Below are 23,059 nucleotides of genomic sequence, written 5' to 3'. Positions count from 1 at the left end.
ATGAATAGAGCAATGTGAACACAACATCTTGAGCTGTTGCGTTTGGCGTGAGTGAGTCCTGTGGAGAGATGAGAACAGAACACAATGGGCGCATGGTTCGCTCGATTGTTATTAACCTTTCTTTTAAAAACGTGAAAGTGTAATGAGGTCATTGTGTGGATTGTTTTTTAGTAATAGCTGAAAAGGTTCTCATTTTACAGAGAAGGAAACTGAGGCTCAGATGGCCAAATTGAATTGCCCAAGGTAATTAAATTGGTTAATCATTGAACTGAGATGATAATCCTTGTGCTCCCCTATATGGTTCAATCATTGCTCTCTACTATGTCTACTATCAGGAGTAATGATTAACTAAAACTGTACAACCCTTAAGTGCTGAGGTATTTTTTGGGGGTAGTTATAAACAATATTAGCAACAAGTTGAGGACACAATTTCTTAGATCTCAGACCCTTACATAATGTTATTTGTAAAAATTATACAAATAACATTATGTTATTTGTAAAACATAAACATAAAACATGTTATTTGTAATAACATAATGTTATTTGTAAAAATGATACAAATAACAAAATGTTATTTGTAAAAATGATATTTATTAAGAAATAAAGGCAGCTGGGTCAGTTAAGCTCAGTCATTTAAGCATCCAACTCTTGATTTTGCCTCAGGTCATGATCTCAGGGTCATGAGATCAAGCCCCGAGTCAGGCTCCACACTCAGCTGGGAGCCTGCTTAAGATTCTCTCTACCCTCTGCCCCCTCCACCTTCCCTCTGTCTCTCAAAACAAAACAAACAAAAAAGTCATATGTCAGGCAGATAATTAATGTCTTTTGAAAAATAATTAACTGCTCCAAGGGATTCCAGTATTCATTTTGAAACATGGAAACTACTAAAGCCAAAATTTAAAAAATGGAAAATCCATGCCAATTTTTATACCACACTTAGAAGTCCCATAAAAACAATAGGATCCAATTGTTGAAGAATTTCTTGTGTAGTTACTTTATAAGCAAACAAATAAACAAACACATAGATAAATTTGCCATAGATTTAAATAATGGTGGGAAAACACATACACATTCCCTCAGTCAGCCAAAAAATAGTTATGATGACATCTACTATGTATTAGTCAAGGTTCTTCAGAGAAACAGGACCAATAAGATGTGTACATAGAAAGCAATGAGATTCATTTTATTTATTTACTTATTTATTTATTTATTTTTTAAGATTTTATTTATTTATTTGAGAGAGAGAGAGAATCTCCAGCAGACTTGCTATGGGGTTTGATCTCAGGACTCCAAAATCGTGACCTGATCCAAAACCAAGAGTGCAACACTCAACTGAATGAGCCACCAAGCACCCAAGTGGGATTCATTTTAAAGAATCAGCTTGTGTGGGGCACCTAGGTGACTCAGTGGGTTAAAGCCTCTGCCTTCGGCTTGGGTCATGATCCCAGGGTCCTGGGCTCGCTGCTTGGCCGGGAGCCTGCTTCCCCCTCTTTCTATCTGCCTGCCTCTCTGCCTGCTTGTGATCTCTGTCTGTCAAATAAATAAATAAAATCTTTTAAAAAAATGAATCAGCTCATGAGATTGTGGGGACTAGCAAGACCCAACTCTTCAGAGCAGGCCAGCAAGCTGGAAATTATGGAATGGGCTTGTTGCAGTCTTGAATCTAAAGGTAGTTTGGAGCCAGGATTCTTTTCAGAAGACTTCAGTACCTTCTTTGAAGGCCTTCAGTAGATTAGATGAGGCCCGCTCATCTTATGTAGAATAATCTGCTGTACTCAAAATCTACTGATTTAAATGTTTATCATATCTAAAAAAATGCCTTCATAGCAACATTTACTTGGTGTTTGACCAAACAACCGGGCACCATAATCTAGCCAAATTCACTCATAAATTTAACCATCACAGACTGTGTGTCAGGGACTATATGGAATTGGATGCTTTGCTGGGGAATGAATAGTAGAGTTTGGAAGACACCCAGTGAACAGCTGACCATTCAAACATGAATTTCACACTTCCCAAGAGCCCAAAATATCAAGTGTGGGTACTTTGAGAAATTACAGCAGAGATGTCTAATCCAGTCTGAGGGACTTGGAGTGGCTCCCTAAGAAGGTGACATTGAGGCTGGGGGCCCCAAAAGCTGAAAGATGGGTTAACCAAACAAAGATGAGAGGAGAGATTCCCAAGCAGAGGAAAAATTCCAGAGGTAGAAGGAGCATACCAAGAGCTGGGGAAGCCCACCGTGGTTGGACAGCAGGACACTTGAAAGGGGAGGAGCCAAATCCTTCAGGATTTTATGGATGAGATTTGCCACAGACAGACCTCAGTTAAGACAGGTTATGAAAATTCTGTCTTAATGCTCTGTGGCTAGTAGGTCAGAAGGGCTAAGAGTGGCTGCAGGATGACCTGTCAGGGGACTAGAGAGTGGTGCAGGAGGAGATGGACATGGTGAGAGCTGAATGAGCTCAAAAGATATTTTGGAGGATATTAAGGGACACATGACGATGAGTTATGGAAGTTGGGGCAGAAGTAGGTGTCAAGGAGATTCCTCAATCTCAAACTTGCTCAGTACTTTGGATGAAGGTCTCATGATGCTGCTTGTTACAAAGAACTGTTGGTGATGGAGTCCATGTTCAGTAAGGGGTACAGAGTTGGAGACACTTGGGGTGTAGCCAGGTGGAGACATCTAATAGGTAGGTAGACACATACCACTGAGACTCCAAAAGACACCTAGGGTGAGAGAGAACTGAAACTATGGAAATGGATTTGTCTGCATAGGGAGAGAGATAGCATGAGAAGAGAGAGGAGGCTAAGAACCAAGCTCAGAGTAACTCGGGCCCGAGGGCCAGTTACAGGAGGAGGAGATGGAAAAGGAGAATGACCTGAGAAGTGGGGATGAAACCAGCATCTTCCAAGTCAGCAACACTGCCTCTCTCTCTCCCTAACCACAACTGGGAAAAGTTTTCTGTTTTTAAGGACTTGTGTGATTAGGTTGGGCCCACCCAGAAACCAGGATAATCCCTCAAGACTTTAGCCTTGTTCACATCTATAACCTTAATTCCACTTGCCACGTAACATAACACATCCAAGTGTTCCAGCGAATAGGACGTGGCCATCTTTAGGGGGCTATTATCCTGCCTAGCACTAAAGCAACTATGTGGAATGCTTCTCAGAAGTTGCAGAAGATAAAAACTGAAAACGGTCCAGTTGGATGGGGCACATGGAAATAAACTAGAGCAAGTTCAGTGGGTTGGAGATCATGAAAATGGACTAAAAATTCCATCAGAGGGATTAAAACGTAGATAATTTTTTTCAAGAAATCCAACTGTGAGTAAGGAATGCAGGTCTTGAAACCCACTTAAGCATGAGTGAATATTTATTAGGACTGGAAGAATCATTGTCTATTTTTAGAGTTTGGCTGATGGTAGCAAGAGTTCTACCCTCCCTAATTCCAGAGAGCCTCTTGTTCTATCATGAATATCTGAGGGAAATAATTAACATTAACAAATAAAAATAAAACCTAGAAGATATTTGTTAACTGTGACAACGAAACTAAGATAAATAACCAATACACATTCTAAAACTCTTGATGTTTATTTCCACTTCTAAACCACATCATGTGGTTTTAGATACATGAGTTCCAAGGCAACTAATCATCTAATAAATGTGTCTCTAACAAGCATTTGCTAATAGCTTGATGTTGGCAAAAATATTATGTTTCAAATCTGCTGCCTCTGAAGCCAAAAGATTTCAACATAATATCTGTACTGATGAGAGTTGTGCCTAAAATGAGAATCAGTGTTAATATGAAAAAAAAAGTAGAATAAAAAAGGAAAAAAACCACTCTAATAGTTACCAACCAGTGAAATCATAATAGTTAACAATTACTGAGTGATTGACTAATTCTAGTGCTATTCTGGGACTAGTAGTCTGGCTCATTTAGTCCTTATGACACTCCTACAAGTAGGTAAAAAGTCTATCCCCATTTTAGAGGTGTGGAAACTGAGGCAGCACACACCAGGACTTGGGTTCCAATCTAAGCAGTGGACAAATGTCGAGATACCAGCAGCAATCAGGAACACCTGACACTTACGGTCTGCCATGCACTCTGTTGAAAGTACCTTACAGACCTAAGTCATTACAGGTTTGCCAGAGTCCTGGGAGAGAGGCATTTCCCTGCCATTGCCTGAGGAAGAAACTGAGGCACAAATAAGGGAGGTCACACATGCAGTAAAGGCTAAGCTAGAAGTCACATCCAGCAGACTCCCTCGGGAGTCCAGTTTCCTACCCAAATTGCTGAAAGATGATGTTTTTTGAACTTTGTCATGTGCTTTCTTAAACATTGCTGCTGTTGTCTTCTTAAAGTCTTAGAAATGAAAAAAAAAATGCTAATTTTGATGGGCTTCCCTCTCTGAAGTTCACCTTCACCTTCCTTAAGTTAAGACTTGGGTGATGAATGAAGTTTCTTTCAGCTGCGTAATCACGTACAAAGCGCCGTTGGTATCATGAGTCTGAGTTCCTTCTGTTCTTCTGACAAGTCTTTATTGTTGTGTTTTCACATGTGTTTTGACTGTATGCTGCATTTTATGATTGTAATGATTACTAATTATTTATAATGAGCATTTATTGAGCATTATTGTTATTACTGAACCTCTCTTTAACAAGCTGGGTGCCAGGCTGAAGGCACCCCCTGGTTTCCTTTCCCTCACCTTCACACAGGCTTTGCTCCTGAGTCAGGTTGCTCTCCCTAGCTGACCGATAAAGAAACTGAGCTTAGAAACATTTAGAAACGGTGTTCAGTCACACCGCGCAAAATCGGCAGGGCGTGAACTCAAACCCAGCACAGCTTCCCCTGAAACCCTTACCACTTTGCCCGAAAGTGTGGATTCCACATTAGAAATTTGGATGAGACCTCAGCAAGGATGAATATTTGGCCTACATATAACAAGGCGAAATGAGGAGAAATACATTCTATGTCCGTCTAAAACCATCTCTCTCTGACATAACCAGGTGGTAATGTCCACAGTGAGACCTTTCCCCTGGCGTTTTGCATGTGGGATCCAAAGGAGCAGCTTAGCATGGGACTAGAGGGAACAATTCTTTAAATACTTCTTGCCTGAAGCCAGTAGACTGATTATTTCCTTGCAGCTAACGGAACCCTGAAGGAAAACACTTGAGGTGTCTGAAATGCAGGTGAGGCTTCTAGGGCTTTGTTTATGGCGTAGACAGACCTGAGTGAGCTGTCACCAGACCTGAGGTGTGTGTGTGTCAGCCCGTAAATGTGTGTGTGCTTGGTTGCCTCAAGCAGGTGAGGGATCTCAGGAAATTGGGGGTCAGACTCTAGACCTAGACCTAGACTCTCTCTTTCTAGAGAAAGCATATTATGTATAGGGAAGAAAGCAATCAGTTGAACAGAAGAGGGTATTAAAGAAGAAACGGGATCCAACATGTCTGCCTCATTTTGGCTGTAATCTGAGGGACGGAGACTGTCCTGAGGATGGTCCCCAACATAGGAAATGCCTACGTTGAAGTCGTAGGAAATGAGTTGTAATAGAATCATGGATTTAGAAGGCTTGTGAAATCGTCTAGCCTCAACTTTGGCTACCGCACAAGCTGTGTGAATTCCCCCAGATAGCAGCTTTCCGGGGCCCATTTTAAAGGTCAGCCCAGAATGAGATTCCGCAGTCACCATTCCAGTGATGACCTGTACTCGCTCCCAAGAGAGCCATTACTTATCTAAATCCTTGTACATCAATTTAATCTCCACTTACCCTCCACAATGATGAATCAGGGATACATCACCGTCCACCTAAAAGACGCTCATGTTCCTAGAGCTGTCACCAAGTCACCCCATAATCTCTTTTTTTTTTTCCAATGCCATCCCTTTGGTTTCTTCAGTCTCATCTTGTTTTGTCTGGTTTCATTTCTCAGTTGCACATCTGCCAACACAGAAGGCCAAGTGTCATTTATGAGGCTCATAGTAGTTGTACCATATGGAAAATGCCTGTCATCATTTCCTATTGCTTAGAAGTGGAAAAGTCGAATTTGTGTCCCCAGTTAGGTTAAGCATTTTGTGAGTAACAAGGAAGCCCCAAGCACATTAACATTCCTTACAAATCTACAGGAAAATTCCTTCCTCTGCTTATCTGGGTCTTGGTCTTTAATGACAAAAACAATGATAGTAATGGTGTTCTTACGAAGCACTACTGTGAGGATGCATCAGGTATCATTCGAGAATGTTTACTGTCGTCAATGCTATGAACACCCTCCAGGAAGCATGAATTTGACCTCTGTGTCCATACTGGGCAGCTATTAGTGAAGGCTGATTACATTATTCATTTTAATCAACATCTACAAGGATCAAAATCGGCTAACCTCTTTGTAATTTGTTCACAGAAACGTAACCTGGAATAGCTTAGCTATCCCAGATACACACTGCTCACCAGAGCTGGAGGAAGGCTACCAGTGCCCCCCAGGATTTAAATGCATGGATCTGGAAGACCTGGGACTTAGCAGGCAAGAGCTGGGCTACAGTGGCTTTAATGAGATAGGTCTGTCTTACCGCTAAAACACATTTTCAGTTTCTATTTTACAATGTTTATGAAATGGAAAGAATACTTGTGTGGTTGATATTTTCTGTTACGATTGCCTGTACAGCATTTAAGAAGCACAGTGGCAGATTTTAAGCTTCTGCCTGGACTGTGATACCGTCTGCCCCACAGTCTGTAAACTACAGTCTGCTCGGATGGGTATTCCACAGGGTGTGTAGAAAGTGACATATTCCTGATTTGAGACTATTTTGATTCCTAATTAGAGCACTTAAAAATATGTTGTTGAGCCAGGTTCAGGGCTTGTTGACTTAAAAATAAGCAAGGCTTGGTTTCCTTCCGCATGTACCTGTACTCCAGTAGGCAAGGTAAGTCTTATGTCTCCGAGATAGTAGCCATTAATGAGTGCATGAGAGCTGGAAAGTAATCCTGAAACAGAAGACCACTAAGGAGATACTTACTGAATATCCATCAACAGTGTAATAAATGTGTGGGAAGTGTTTGTACACGAATACGATGTTCTCGCAAATGTATACATTTATCTGTGGCTTGTCCTATGAAGTCCTGAAATGTGCCATTATATACAGTAATGGAAGCTCTTAGCATCTGCCATTTACTTGGTATCATTGCATTTATTATAATTCTGTGCAAGTTGTACAAATTTCATTACTGAATCAAAGAAAAAAAAAACCCGCCCATTATTTTATGCTTTGAGAATCTGTCTTAGCCACCCATAGACTGGTGGTATACATCATGTAAATTCATCTCACACCAGTCTGGAGCCGGGAAGTCCAAGATCAGGGTGGCAGCACGGTTGGTTCTGGTGAGGCCCCTTGCCTTGGCTTGCACGTGGCTGTCTTCTCTCCATGTTCTTACGTGGGGGTGGGGGTGGGGGTGGGGCGAGAGAGTGAGAAAGTGTGTGAGAGACAGGGATGGAGGCAGGAAGAGGGAGAGGGAGAAAACTCTCTGAACTTCTCTTGTAAGGAAAATAATCCCATGGTGAGAGAGCACCCTCCTGACATCATCTAGATTGAATCAACCTTCCAAAGACCCCATCTCCTAATACCATCGAATTGGGGGTTATGACTTCAACATATGCATTTGGGGTTGGGAGAGTACAAACATTCAGGCCATAACAGGGTTGTTTTCAGAATCATTTGGAAAAAAGAAAACAAAAACCAATTCTTCCTTAAAGTTTCAAGGCCCAGGTGCGTTTAAGAGCATTTAGACACTCACAGGGTCTTAGAGAAAAGTCTCAGTGTATAGCAAGGTGGTGGTTATGCTCCTTTGGAAGTCAAATCTATTCGGTGACTTTTGGTGTGGCTTCATATCTCAGTGGGAAGCTGTACAATGGGGGGTTTCATGGCCAGGGAAGAAAGCATGAGTTCCTTTCAAGCCTGAAGGCAACTGCTGAACCTAGCCAGTTGATCTTTGCACATCAGAAATGGTGCCTGATAAATCCTCCTGTAGTCATATCAACTCTCAGACAGACTGCAGGATGGGGCCAAAGAACTCTGGGCCAAATACTGGAATTTCAGAGAGAATATATGAAGGTCTTGCACTGATGGAGAAATACTTTTTGGATATATGAACTAAACCACAAGGCTACAGCCTCTGGATAGAAAAGAATACTGAACTAGGCCTGAAAAACAAAATAGTTGGTATTTAAAAAATGAGTTTTGCAAATAACATTCCAAAATTTTTATTCTTCTATTTTAATATGCCTTCAGAGGTGGATTTCCAGCACTGAATTTAGATGGATAATCTTTCATCCTTTGACCAATGACACAATTTCGAAAAGTCAAAAAATTCAGAAGCCAGCAGAGGTGGAAGCATTTCAGTTTGCTACTCTCTTAAACTTACCAGGCTTTGGAATCAATCTTATATCCTTCCTCTCAGTTCCTCAGAGCAGAGGACTTTTATGCATTATTCCGATGACTTTCAGGGATGAGCAGGAAATCACAGTTATGGTATGGGAGATGGGATATATAGGTTCGGTAAACTGGTGGAACAAGCTGCAGGAATTCAAGCAGCTGGGGCACAGGTCGAGTGCATGGCTTCTTGGAACCTGCAGCTCCCCCTTTCCCTGAAGGGGGCTCACTGGGTGTACCCATGTCTTGTATGGAGGGTAGCCAGCATTCAGTAGTGAGGCTGTCCTTGCACAAAAGCCTCCAGTCCTTTCAAATCATATTGCTAAATCAAGCCATTTCCTGAACATTTTGAATGCAGCAATTGTGCCTGATCTCAAAATGCAGCATTATATTCAAGCTGATTCAGCTTTCTCCACTGTGACTTCCAGTGACTAACCAATGGACGGTACTCTCTTCAAGGGAGGGAGTTTCCTCATAGAGTGTGTTGGCTTGAGAAGACTGACTGAAGTAGAGAACTGCCCTTGGGGCCCCAGGCCCCTACTAAGGCAAAATCTTACTGTTTATTTGCACATTTATCTCCCAAGGATTTAAGCTCCTTGAAAACAGGAAGTACATTTTTTCATCTCCGTTGTCTTCAGGGCCTGGCGCAATGCTGGCCTCTGTAAATATTTACTAATGGACTGAACAAAGTATATGTCCCTTTGAATCTGACGGTGACCAGTCATGTTTGTGTTGGGATATAGAGCCATAATGGAGAATTAAGTTGTTTTCTTGTTGTTCTTTGCCCCAGTTTTCTGTTTTTTTTGGCACTATTCGCCACTCTTCAGGACTTGCCTTTCCAGACAAGCTCGATTTGGTCTGCTTGTTTCTTTTTCTCAAATGATGCCCGAGTTCAATGGTATTGAATGATGAATGGTTACATAATGAATTGTTAACTTTGTACTATAATCAAAAAATTTTTAAATGGTCACTGTGGTTTGGACTGAAATGGTCTGATACTATGCATCTACGTAGATACACAAGTTGGAGTGTTTTAGATGATCTTTAAAGTTTTTATGGAAACAAAACATAACTTTCCCCTCAAAAATGAGGAAAAGAAGTTATTTTCTTAGACACACATGATCATCTCTTTTGGCATGCCGTTGAATTTAAAACAATTAGGTGCCTAATGGTGCATGTAAATTTGACCATTGTATTTCATACGTAAGTAAGCATGATTAATTTAAAAAGAAGCACATTTCCTCTTCTTACTAATCAAATTGTCATACAATACATTGAATTTCAACGCATTTATGAAGTTTCATTTATAAGTAGCTTTATGTCTCATTAAAATTTAAAATTGATGATGTCGAGAAACTCAATTTTTAAAACATATTAAAAGTCAGAGTCATTAAAGTAGAAAAATTACACAGAGCCCCAACTGTAAAATTGCAGAGTAAAGACAACTTCGCATCTCTGAAATCAGCCACCATCAAGGAGACTGAGAAACAGAGATGTAATTTCCATATTCAAGACTCCGAAAAAACCTGTCATTAATAGACCACAGATCGGAAGACCGGGTTATCTAACAGATTAGTTCCTGAAAGGGTTCTGGCTCCTGAGGATCTCAGGCAGAGCCAGCAGAATGCTGACATTAAAAATAAAGATTATTCCCAGAGGAGCACAACAGTCCTCTCTTGGAGCCAGGGAATCAGTGTGTGGCTGACCGTGGGAGCTTTCTGGGACTTAAAAGGGTCCCTCAAAGTGAAGCCCTTGTTCCTGCAAGCAGTTGGTAAAGAAATACAGAAGACAGACCCCCTCTGTCTAGAGGGGCCCCGATGTTGCTGATCCGAGTAGACGTATACAAGGGTCCAACCTGGTTGTCCCTTAGTAGGATCACCTTGGGGAGTTTTTTAAACACACCAGTCCTCAAGTGCCACTCCCAGCCAGTTAAATGAATACCATGGAGTGATCCCAAGTGTACATGGTTTTTAGAAGCTCAAAGGTGTTCTAATATGCACACACAGTTATGAGTACCTGGACAGAGGCGGCAGTGGTACACAGGCAAACACACCTACCTTAGGAAAGAATTTTAAAAAACTGCCTTCTCTCCCGCAGTGTTACCTGATGAATACCCAGTCCTCTAAAACTGATTTCAGGGGTGAGTAACAGTCAAAAAGAATGAGGACCGTATCCATAAAAAATGCAATTTTAGGTATGTTTAAAACTAGAAAAAAAAATCCAAGAGATATAGTTTTTAAAACTGTGGGAGAAGATGACCTAAATAAATGGATTTAAGCAGAGTTGTACAGCGGAGGCGTGCTGGGCCCATAAATGGATTTAAAGGGTACCACTGCCTCAGCAGATGAGCAAAGAGCAGTCAGTGCTGAGGCATTCTTACTAAAGTTGCTGGACTTCAGAGCTAAAGAAAGCATCCAATGGGCATCCAGAAAAAAAATGATCAAGTCAGTTCTTTTTCTTTCTTTTCCGAGCAATGCTAAAACAGGAGTAGCCCCTGGAGGAACCCAGGACCCACAGTCCCTTCTAAGAGGAGCCATCAGAGAGGACTGAAACTTTGTCAGAACTCAAGTCTAGGTTACAAGGACACAGGGCTTACGAGGTCCTGAGAGAAAGAACGTGTCCAACTCATTCTGTTTACTGTTGAAGAAGCAAGAACTCAGACAGCTCCTTTTACATCATTCCTTCTTGAAGACACTCGGCCAGTCAAGAAGAATGGGTCATGAACCTAGTCTCTCGTATCTCCTCACTGTAAAATTAAAGCTAATGCGACTCCAGGACTTCTAGGGTATAATATAAATGTTCCAGTTTGTAGTTGTGTAGAAGAGACGAGAAGAAAATCAAGGGAGGTAGTGTAATGACGTTAGTGTCCTTATACACAGCAATAAAGAATGTATCATCTTACACAATATGTGCATCACACGATGGAGGTATAGTGCACTTGCACAAGAATGCATTGCAAAGTAAAAACTTATCTACTTTAGGAAAAATTCAATACTCAAAATAATGGCCAAGGGGGGTTGGATCACAGTTGTAGTACCTACTGGTGTGGTGACCTGGGAAAAGTAATTAGCCTCTTCCAGCCTCCACATCCTTACCTGTAAGATGGGGTGAAGGATACACCTCTCTTTCAAGGTTGATGTTAGAAGTGACTGAGATGCTGCACTTTGAATACTCAGCACAGAGTGAACACACATGAGCCAGGAATTAGACTGCCCTGGCAGAGCCGAGCACAATGCTTTCCAGTTAGCCCGGCCATGTCTCATATTATTTCTTTCTCCCTGCAGCAGTTTGCTACTCAGATTGTTCCAGATCTTACAGCAAGGGGTGGAAGGAGAGGGGACGGGGACAAGGGGCCCTTCTCCTTGCATTCTGTTCCTTTTAACGGATATCCCACGTTTTGTCTCACTCTACTCGAGGTACCGAATTCCAGAGGGCCAATTTTTGGTGGCTTTTGGTCTTCATTATCAATTGTTCTTCTCTTGTTATCCTCCGAAGTATATTTCCCTGTGTGCTTTCTCTCTCTCATTAGAATCTTACACATATTTCGCCCATGCCGTTGAATTTTCTACAGTGTCATTAAGCCTTGTGTCTATAGTTTTATTTATCCCTGAACATTTGAGTTTGTGACCCTGGATTGAGCCTCTCCCCGTCTTTTAGCAGATTGCCAACAGGCTCTTCTTCCATAGACTTCAGAAAAGCGTCCCCAGGCTCATTGAGCAAAAGCCACTGCCATGCTATGTCCTGCACCATCCCGGCACTCAGTGGTTGACTTTCTGTCCTCCCATAAGCCTCTGTTGCCAAACAGTGATGGAGTCACCAGTTGTTTTCTGTCTCTCTCTTCCATTTAAATACCTTTCCATTGTTATTTCTGCATACTTTTCCTGCAGCTCATCCTCAAGGACCCTCAGCTAATACATCCTCCCTAGGACATTAACCTAGGGACTTGGGACGTCACATTCTCCCCACATTCCAAACCTACAGAGGAATATGCATTATTGGAGGACGGATCTGAAAGTCACAAAATCTGTTTAATGGACATTCGCATTCTGTGATTACAGTGAGAATGTGGAGAGGTGGGGAACCAGCGCATGGTGAAAAGGTTTGGGGACAGATGACAACCCCCAAATACTGTACTGTAGAGGTGAAACGAAAATACCCCATCAGTGTACCTGGTTTTTGAAAATGTCTGCTTCCTTCCATTTTCTGAGTACTTACCCATTTTCAGCCAGCCTCTCCCTTCCCCTCTGTTGCCTCATGCTTATCCACCTGTGGGACATGTACAGTCTGAGACATGGTGATTTTCTGTAATGGCACTTAGAGAGAAACCAGAGGAATTTTGAGCTGGAAAAGATAGTAGTCATTTGGTTCACCCACACAGTTTTATCGAGAGGGCAACTGAGCATGCGTGAGCAAGGTCAGAGTTCTAGAGAATTCCGCCCAGAGGCAGGGCTAAACTCAATTCTCCTGATTCACAGACTCCCACTAAAACTTACCATCCTCAGACTTTTTACATTTCAGATCAATGTTTAATTAAGAACAAACCTAAAAAAATACCTTGCAAAGTTAGTTGTAATCTTAATTCTGTAGGAGAAGGTTAGCGTCACTCACCTCTGGTAAGATGTTGCTGCAGAAGACAACCAGCTATCCAAACAGATGTGATATGCCAGTTAGAAAAAAGCAACAAGTCTGTCACACGTGGGAAGGAAATCACAGCAAATGCCATTAAACTGGCAATTTACTTGTCACGATCTTTCAAAAGAGGCAAGAAATTGGGTACAGCAGATGAGTACAAATCTATTCAGATTTGAACTCTCCATTCATTGAATAGTCAGGTAAAAACAAAACAGATCCAGAGTTTCCTGTTGGTTTTTCTTTTTTAATGTCTTCACTTACTTAATTTTTTTCAACTTTTTATGTTGAACTAATTTTAGACTCACATTAAATTTACAGAATAGTAAAGAGAGTTCCTTTATACACATCACCCAGGTTCCCAGAATGGTAACTTCTCATACAACTGTATTGTCTCATTACAGCTAAGACATTAATCGGACATTAATGTTATCAGCTACAGTACAAATCCTGCTAAATTTCACCGGTTGTTCCACTGATGATCTGCTTCTATCTCAAGATCCTACCCAGGATCCCACATTGTACTTACATATTAACTCCCTCATCTCCTCCAATCCATAAGTTTGTCAGCTTTGTCTTTCATGGTCTTGATACTTTTAAGAAGCATTCATCAGTTATTTTGTAGAGTATCTCTCAACTTGGTTCTGTCTGGTGTTTTCTCATAGTTGGAATGAAGTTATGATCAGACTGCTTCCACAATGTCTGGCTTCCAAGAAGGAAGAGAAGTTGTCTGTCTTCTTTTACTTCTTTCTTTGTTATTTTTATTTTTTTATGATGTAAGTTTCAGACGTACAGCTTTATAATTATATATTTGTATACATCAAAGTGATCAAAACACAATTTTTTAAAGATTTTATTTATTTAATTGACAGAGAGAGATCACTAGTAGGCAGAGAAGCAGGCGAAGAGAGAGACGCAGGCTCCCTGCTGAGCAGAGAGCCCGGGGCTTGATCCTAGGACCCTGGGATCATGACCTGAGCCGAAGGCAGAGGTTTTAACCCACTGAGCCACCCAGGCACCCAGATCAAAATGTATTTAGTTTTGAGAGAACAGCCCAGTATACAACATATAAGGATAAAATTCATGCTGAGAAGTGACCTAAGAAGTAAATAGATATCAGGCATTTCTTGTTGCCATTTGCCTTTAGAATCATAAGAACAAAACACAAAAGCCCAAATTTTCAAAAATCCATAATAAACTAAACCTTATTGAAACAATTTATATCAGATAGAGGAAGTCCATTAGCAAGATCAAACTATAAACAGAATATTCTGACAATAACTAACAGAAGAAACATTTAAGTTACACACGCTTTTAATGTTACCTGGACTGAGTGTAGGGGACTGTCCTCCCTCTTCTTATTGAACAACAATCAAGAGCAAAACCAGGATATAAGAAACACTGTGTTCTTATGGTGACTAATTGCCCCCGGACAATCTTTATTATTGTAATTACTGTCATTTCTTACATAAGTGCTTCTTACCACTTATCGATTACTTATTATATATCTAGCACCAGGCAAAAAAGCTTTCTATCCGAGGAGTTTTTCATCCTCACAACAAACCCATCAGGTGTCATTATCCCAAATTAAAAGTGAGGAGATGAGAAAGAATTGATTGGCCCAAAGTCACACCCAGGCCACAGTCGGGAGCCATGGCTTGCTGCTGCCCGAGTGCTAAGGTCAAAGCCTACGTTATCTTTGACATCGGCCGTGGGTCACCACCATTCCCCGTGGCTGTTCGGGACAGCTGGTTCATTAGAGGGTGTCATTCTGATAGAGGAAGGACATGTCTTCCAGTGTAACAATCCAGCAGCCCTGCTGCCTTCTCCTCCCAGCACGGTGCCTCTGGGACAGAAGGATGGGTGTGAAAGAGGGTGACGGTGATGGTGACATCCACTGGAAACTGCGGGCCGTTGAGAACAGGTCTCTGGCTTGACGTCTGTCCCTTCGCATACTGTGCGACAGAGTGGGTGCATTATAAATGTGATTTTTATGTAAAAATTGAAGAATGAAAGAATACACCTGGGGGGCAGGGTAGTTTTACAAGATGATTTACCGAGCTATCAACAGTGGGACAAGGATTTGAGGCAATGGCAGCAAAAAGCAGGAAATATGCTTTTGATAGAAAATGAGATGGTAGATACAGAGGCTAGAGATGTGGGGGAGAACACTGAAAGCAAGAGAAAATATAGTATTGGGTCTATTGCAGTCAGATGCACAATTATTTGAGCTAAACTCAGAGTTCCATTATGATTTATGTGCATTTTGTATGTACTTTATCACTGTGTGCATTAATTTCTTCTGCATATTTGAATTAACTTTCTCTTTCCCTTTGAGATGTGGATATTTCATTTTGCTTTCTAAATACTGCAAATTAACCAACAAGTTTACTTAAAATGATTTTGAAAATGCATATTAATTCCTTTATTAACTATAAGACATAAAAAGTATTTACCTGATTAGTCCTTTCTATTATTAAAATTTTAAAGTTTTCCATACATGCCTTTTTGAGATATCAGGTAGGAAAACTGCAGGTCATCAATCCTGCAGAAGTTAAGATGTGGATTTGGGATGCATATACACATTATAATCTTTGAAAAAACTTTCGATGTAAATTAATGGGCCTTTTCATAAATTGAAAATAATTAGAGTGACTGTAGCCTGCCAGATTCTCATTTACTCCCACGTCACTTCTGAAGAAGGCTATTATCGGTACTGGAATTCGGGACTGATTTTTTTTTTTCCCAATGGGAAATATATCTTAGCTGTTACCCACTTTGTGGTATTTTTCTTATTTGACTTTGGGTGGTATTGACTAGAAGGTACAGATTCAGCTCCCTGTATGAGTCATAAATCAGTTTTATTAAATATTGATGGGAACAGCATCCATGGTTTCTGTCATCACTGGAAGCGTTCCATGCTTGAAACGACCCCATATCTTGCTGAAATGCGATTGTCCATAAAGCCACCTACACTGCTGTAACGTTCTAGTCTTAATACAGGCTTTACTTTAAAATCCCCCCCATGTTTTTTTTCCTATCGGCCTTCCATTACTTTTATAATTTGTCTCCTACTACATCTGATATCAAATATGGCCATTAAAACGTGATGAAAGAAGGTGACTTTTACTCAAATCATCGTAGAATGTGAATTGAACTTTGCTGATGCTGCTGATAAACATTGATTCATAGATTTAAATGATGTTAAACTGTATTTCATGTGTGTCAGTATGAGGTGTCAGATGAAAACTTCACAAATGAATAGAAAGAGGGAGCTATTATGTATCTATAACTATGATTTATTGCAGAATGTACATTTTTATTGCAGCTGCAAAAAGCCACAGTAAAGACTAATTTGTAAAAGATGTAATTGAGATTTATACTTGGTGGAAAAGCACCAAAGGTTTGTTTCCCCGGCATTAATCCTTATGTGCAGCGTTGCTCCTGGAATTACTTATCGATTTTTATGAAAACCCGTAGAGAAGAGAGAAGCAGGGCAACAGAATTCAACCAGAAGTGCTTACTTATATGGCTGACAATTCTATACTTGCCTTCTGAAGGAATTCCTCTGTCACGGGGCGAGGTAGACGTGACATAGTTTTGTTAAATAGAGGACAAGATCATGAGGCTTCCACGAGAGGAAAAGTTGCAGGAGTCTTTGGTCAGGTACAGGGGTTTTCTCCCCGGATCCAGGCATCCGTACCTGTCCTCAGGTTAAGTGCAAACGTGTGTGCTTGAGGATTGCTCAAGGAACAGAGTTGTTGGGCTTCATTAGATTCCAGACAGGGTCACAGACTTACTTAAACTGAAATTAGATAGGCGATATTACTCAGAATATTAGGAAGACAGGGGGTCTAAAGATAGAATGAGCAGGCATGATTTTCGAGAAAAGGCTGTCACTGTTTGAGATCCAGTGGGTGACCCGGAATTCCTCTCGAATGAATCAGACACACCTGTGGAGGGATAGTGCTGTCAGACAGTGAAGAAAGGGATTTTATAAGTGGATTTTGAGGGCATAACATAATGACTTTTTTTTCTTATTATACATGGAAGACAATACTCTTTGCAAATATGTAGTGGTTTCCAGGAAATTAGCAGGTTTATAGTTACATTTTAACTAATTATAGAGGACAAAAATAAGACTTCAAATAGCATAAGAGGTTTCAGGAAAGTAATAAATTCTGCCATCTGTAAGTCCTTCCCTTTCTCTCTCCTTTCCTTTCCTTCTTTCTTCACCAGTCTCATGGTTTTTAATAAAATGCTAATAACATTTAAGTGATTTTCAGGTTTTGGCTACAGTAAGTAATTCGGTGGTGAATACAGGCTCACCCACACAGATACGTCTGTATCTTGTGTGCATGTGTGGTATTCTCTAAAACGGGTTCCTAAGACAATTTCTAGGTCAAAGGGTAAGCACATTTTTAACATAATAAATAATGTTTTATTTCTTAAAAGGATTGTCAGAATTCACAGTCCTGCTCTTATTGTGTGAGAGTGGATTTTTTTCAAGTATAAGGAATTCTCATTTGAATTCTCTTTTGAAGATCCTGAAGTTAAAAGATAGCAGAGGCCATAGTGTAGTTTGTGCTCTTTGGAACACAGGGTGTTCATTCTCTTTTCTTTACTTCCCTCCGACCCCTCCCCCACCGAGGCCTCCTCCAGCCCATTCATGACCCACCCTCCAGGGCCTGTGTTCATGGAGATTCCCATCCACCAGCAGCCCTAGTCCCCCCTCTGTCTGAACTGGGACACAGAGTTTGCCCTTGAAAGTTAATGCTTCATTCTGTTTGGTTCCGACTGTCTGGCGTGTGTGTGTGTGTGTGTGTGTGTGCGTGTGTGTGTGTGTGTGTGTGTGCGTGTGTGTGTGTGTGTGTGTACATTTTACCCTTTTCTTCCCAATGAGCTCATTCATTAGATCCCAGGTGCCTCAAGTAGGAGCAAAGCTTCCTGTATTTTTGGAATGTACTTTCTAATTCTTCATGAGCTCATTATGTACTCAAGGACTGGTTGATCATGTGTGGGAGAATTTTATATTAGCTACATCGTCTTTTTTCAATCATTATCCTGTGGAAGCTTCGTGATGGAATATTTAAATAAATTTCAGATACAACTCCTGCCTTTTTAAGGTCATCCCTCATTTGAAATTAAGTGGTGTCCGCCTTATGTCAGATTTCCACATGAAACGAATGTGAACAGACTGTCACAGAAGTCTTGTGTTGGCCGTCAAGGAGATTCTCCCTTGCGGGTAATGGCAGTCAGTGGAACATAATTCCCTTGACAGTCTATGAAATTAAATTAATTTCACCAGCTAATCAGTTGGACCAAAAAGGAATAATGTCATCTGGGAAGTCCTACACAGCTCTTCCCTCAAGGCCAATGAGTCCGTAGGAAGGCCATCTCCTACGTCTCCTGGGATTGCATGTTCTAATATATGAGCCCTGCTTAGCAAAACTGTGCTGACAAGGTTCAGGGCCTCCTCCTCTGAAGGGAAAGCTCTTTGGCTCTTGGAAATGGGTTTCTAACCTGAGCTGCACAGAGCTGTGAGAAAGTAGCTGGCAGCTACCCTGAGACGGCCATTGGAGTCTCTTCCCTCTCTGCACCGTTAAGCCCCTGGACCGCTCAGCTCCCACACCCCTAGGCCCCGGAATTCAGGAATTATACTGAAGATACTGAAACATACTAAATATACTAACATAAAGATACCAAATAAAAATGAACCGAATATAAAAAGATAAGTGATAAATGCCTAGTAAATATTAGTTGCCACTATTAAAACAAAGATAACTACCACAATCGCTATTACAAAAATTATTGTTGATCAGATTTATTTCTAGATAATAAGGAAAAACTGCGATGTAATCCCATTTTCATGAAAGTAGGAGAAATTTTGGAGAATACAAGATACGTTCTCATCATAAATAGAGAAGGAGATGTTTTCAGAAATAAGGTACTCGACGGACATTCGCTATGTATTTACTCTATGCCGGGTGTACAGGACCTGAAATGTAATGCTGTGAGTCAGAATAACTACGTTCCTTTCTCCAAACGAGATATTAAAATGGGAAATGAAGGTGAGGTAAAGTTGGAAGAAAGGGTTGGTTGATCTTTAACTGACGGTAATCTTATAGCTGTATGCCCGGTGCAGGAGCGTGTGCCCCCGTGTGTGTGCCCACACACCTTTTTTGAGTAAGAATACGAGAAAATGAAGCAGGAATGTTCCAATTTGAAACAAGTCGCATCCTCTGCACCCCGCCCTTGTATCCAGCATTTCTTACACTTAGCAATCTGCCTAACATCTGAGACAAATGCTTATGTTAGGTCTGATCATCAGAAATGCTGGCTTGAGAATTATATTTTTGCTTTAGTTTTTATTAAAGAAGGTTTTTAATGACATAGATGAAGGGTGCTACCTTCCTTTTTTCCCTGGTCAAATTTGCCTCCTTCTTATCACCTTTTCTGAGAATGTCTTCATCTTATTTTTAAATACTAGCTTGACTGAGTAGGGAATTCTTAGTTGGTATTTGGTTTTCACCCAGACTTTGAAACCATACCCTTGTATTCCGGAATACAACGCTCCTTTCAGTCTAATTGTGGTGTTTTTGTTTTTATTTTTTTTTTTAACATATTTGTGTTTTTTTTCTTTGATAGTCCTTAAGATTTACTGTTTGTCTTTGCAATGTTATGGTCTTACCCTTAGGCATGGGCTTTTTTTTTTTTTTTTTAAACCTAGTAGAGATTTAGTAGGGATTCTTCTTCTTCTTCTTCTTTTTTTTTTTTTTTTTTTTTTGGTTTGGGGTCCTAGTTTCTCTTAAGAGATACTTCTTGGGCCCTGTAAGGATCTGGACAGAAGGCCAGCATCTCTCTCTGCCTGTCTGGCCAGGAGGGCACTGTTCTGGTCTCCATTTAAAATGCAGACGGGCCTTTGTGGAACTCCTGGCTTTGCAGACCCTCCCCCAGCTCAGCGTCTGCTTCCTGTGCTGGGTGACGGTGCTCCCAGTGCTGGGTGACGGTGCTCCCAGCAGCAACAGAAGCCCAGCCCCAGCCCTTAGGGTCATACTGACTCTGAGTATAGATCTGCTGCTTGTGGCTCTCATTTTGTGTTCTGTCACACTCTGCCCACTGCATATTCCACTTGCTTTGGTGCTAACTTTTATCTATTTTCTTGTGTTGTTTGGGCACAGGATCAAGACAATGAAGGAAGGACGTTTCCAAGTAAATCTTGTCCCGCAAATTGACATAAAGCCTTATTTTATGTAGCAACTATATAGACATATTTACAATTTTCATGAAACTGATGCAATTTTTCTTTCTCTGATATGATCCTACACCTATTTTACTTTCAAAACTATATTTTATACATTTTGATTATTAATTCTTAGAACGTGGCAAGCGTATATTTACAAGAATTTTTAATTTTTATAAAATTCCAAGTCAGGAGCGTTTTTATTACTTTTTGCTGTTGAATTAGTCTAGTGATCTCTGTGCAGCCTGGTAAAACTATCCCTCTGTGGTTCCTTTGGTAAATACAAAATCTGAGAGAGAGAGAGAGAGAGAGAGAGAGAGAGAGAGAAACTACAAATAAGCAGTAGCAGTGATGGAAGCATTGAGAGTAAATTCTGATGGATTGAGATTGGGGTTCTTAATCTTCTTAATATTAATTGCAGCAAATATTCACCTGCTTTCTCCCACCATGTAAGTGCTCTAACCAGGAAGCAAAAAATTAAATTAAATTAAATTAAATTAACAAGCCTAATCAGACATTACCTAAATATAAAGCAAATACAGGTTCTCAGGTACTTGTCACTCTCCTGTGTCTAATAGAAGATAAGCCATATTTGCCCAGGAAGTTATATTACTTTATTTCATTTTATTTTATTTTTAAGATTTTATTTATTTATTTGACAGATAGATCACAAGTAGGCAGAGAGGCAGGCAGAGAGAGAGGAAGAAGCAGGCTCCCTGCTGAGCAGAGAGCCCAATGCAGGGCTCCATCCCAGGACCCTGGCATCATGATCTGAGCCGAAGGCAGAGGCTTTAACCCACTGAGCCACTCACGCACCCCAGTATATTACTTTATTTTAAAACGACTAGTGACTACAAACCTCAACACCACATCAGAGTTGAATTGAAGGAGACTTTCAAGTAAAGACCACTGGGGACTAAGTATCAGAGGGAGGAGTGACACCTCCTCCTCACATCACCACAGGCCTGACATTAACTCCGCCCACCAACGCCAAGATGCAGGCCGGGAAGGAAAGCAGCTCTGGGGGACTGGAGCAGATCATGATGATGATAGTATGGAGTGTGCCCAGCATCCCATGCAGACACGGGCATCTTGTCAGGACTCAGGCCCCGATAAGTGAAGGACACAGCTCAGGATACAATCCATAGCTTGGAAGTGGGTGACACAAGACAAGATATTTGACCTCTCTCCACCTGCAAATGCAGGGTAAAAATTGTGCATATCTCAGCGACTAGTAGATTAGATTTTTCTCATTTTCCTGCTGAAGAGTCCTCAGTAAAATTTAACTATGGTTACAATGATCATTTTTATTAGCTGTATAATTATCAAGTAAATGAGCGAGTGAATTACAGACCACCCTATTCTAACGTCACCCAAAAAAGTCAGAGAAAACTCATCCAATATCTATAGTCTTTCCAAGGCATCAGCTTCCTTTCTTTTAGTCTTGGCAAAACGCTGGGGATCGTGCAGCCTCATTGAACAAGATGCTCACACTTTCCTCTGCTAGTGTATGCCACCTTTACTGGTATATTCTTCCCTCCATGTACATTTTCACTGGAACTGGGAGTAATATGTTAAGAAATATTTTCCGATTTCCTACACTGAGTTGCTGCCAGCAAAGCCAGTTCTAACGTGAGATGCTTTGTCCTTGCTGGGCTTCTAAAGAGTTAAAGCGAGGCGGAAGCCCTGTGTTTACAGTCCACTAGGGCAGGACTCAGCTGGTGGGCCAAATCCTGCTTTCTGCCTGACTTTGTAAATAAAGTTTAATGCAACTCCATGCCCCTTTGTTTATCTCTGGTCCCTGGCTGCTTTCTGATGCTACAGCAGGTTTCTGCAGTTCCAGCAGAAATCCTGGGGCCCACAGAGTCCACAATATTTACTGTCTGATCCTTTACAGAGGAAGCTTGCCAACCCCTAGACTAAAGGTAGGAAAAAGTGCTCATCCCATGCTTTTTTTAAAATTTTTTATTTTTTCAAGATTTTATTTATTTATTTGAGAGAGAGCAAGCACAAGCCAGAGGAAGGACAGAGGGAGAGGGAGAAACAGGCTCCCCTCTGAGCAGGGAGCCCCCGTGCTGGATCCCAGGACTCGGGGATCACGACCTGAGCTGAAGGCAGACGCTGCTTCACTGACTGAGCCACCCACGAGCTCCCTCATGCTTCTTTTTTGTTTTATTTTCCCACAGCTGCCTAGACTCCTCGACAACCTTTATGTTCGCTTCTTCTTACATCCCTTGGATTTGGAAAGCTAGAGACCACAACACGTCTGTGATTTTGTCTAGGCTCATGAGAGTCCCATCCTGGCTCTCCTTCCCTGAGTCAGAGTTCCTTAAATTCTAAACATGGGGTTTGCAAAGAAAGGTTATCCTGGATTTATACAACCCTGGACGTCTCCTCTCTGTTGTCTTATACACAGGCTACTAAATCTGTGACTGATGTTAAGTAAGAAATTTTTAAAGAGTGGATGATATGCTAGACATCAAATCCAAGGACTCTTGATTAGATTTAATCAGATGAGTAGTCTTTAGTATGGGCCTAAGTCTCAATGGTTAAAAAGCTTGCTCAGAAAATCAGAATCAAAATACTGTTATTCCCCAGTGCCTCCCTCTAGCCAGAAAAATTTACTGAGAACAAGTAAAAGAAAGGGAAAATATTATTATATTTACAAAAGACCAATAAAAACAATATAAAATAGCATTTCTGAAGACAGTTTGTCTGGGAGATGTAATTTGCTTGCTGCTATTGTTGCACTTATTGGGACTCTGGAAATC

The 23,059-nt window shown here is 40.9% G+C and overlaps 1 protein-coding gene across 5 annotated transcripts in view; it reads left to right on the top strand.

Moving 5' to 3' along the window:
• Nucleotides 1-23,059, top strand: part of NALCN (sodium leak channel, non-selective) — a 303,976-nt gene that overhangs the window by 48,617 nt on the left and 232,300 nt on the right. For all 5 annotated transcript variants that reach the window (XM_059377544.1, XM_059377540.1, XM_059377545.1 and 2 more), the window contains exon 7: nt 6,394-6,548. In XM_059377544.1, coding sequence (XP_059233527.1) covers nt 6,394-6,548 — 155 coding nt within the window. The remainder of the gene's footprint in view (nt 1-6,393; nt 6,549-23,059) is intronic.

The sequence above is a fragment of the Mustela nigripes genome, chromosome 15 (assembly GCF_022355385.1).
Source record: "Mustela nigripes isolate SB6536 chromosome 15, MUSNIG.SB6536, whole genome shotgun sequence".
NCBI classification, from domain to species: Eukaryota; Metazoa; Chordata; class Mammalia; order Carnivora; family Mustelidae; genus Mustela; species Mustela nigripes.
The sequence above is the reverse complement of the archived record's forward strand: the minus strand, read 5'-3'. Positions and strand labels throughout refer to the sequence as shown.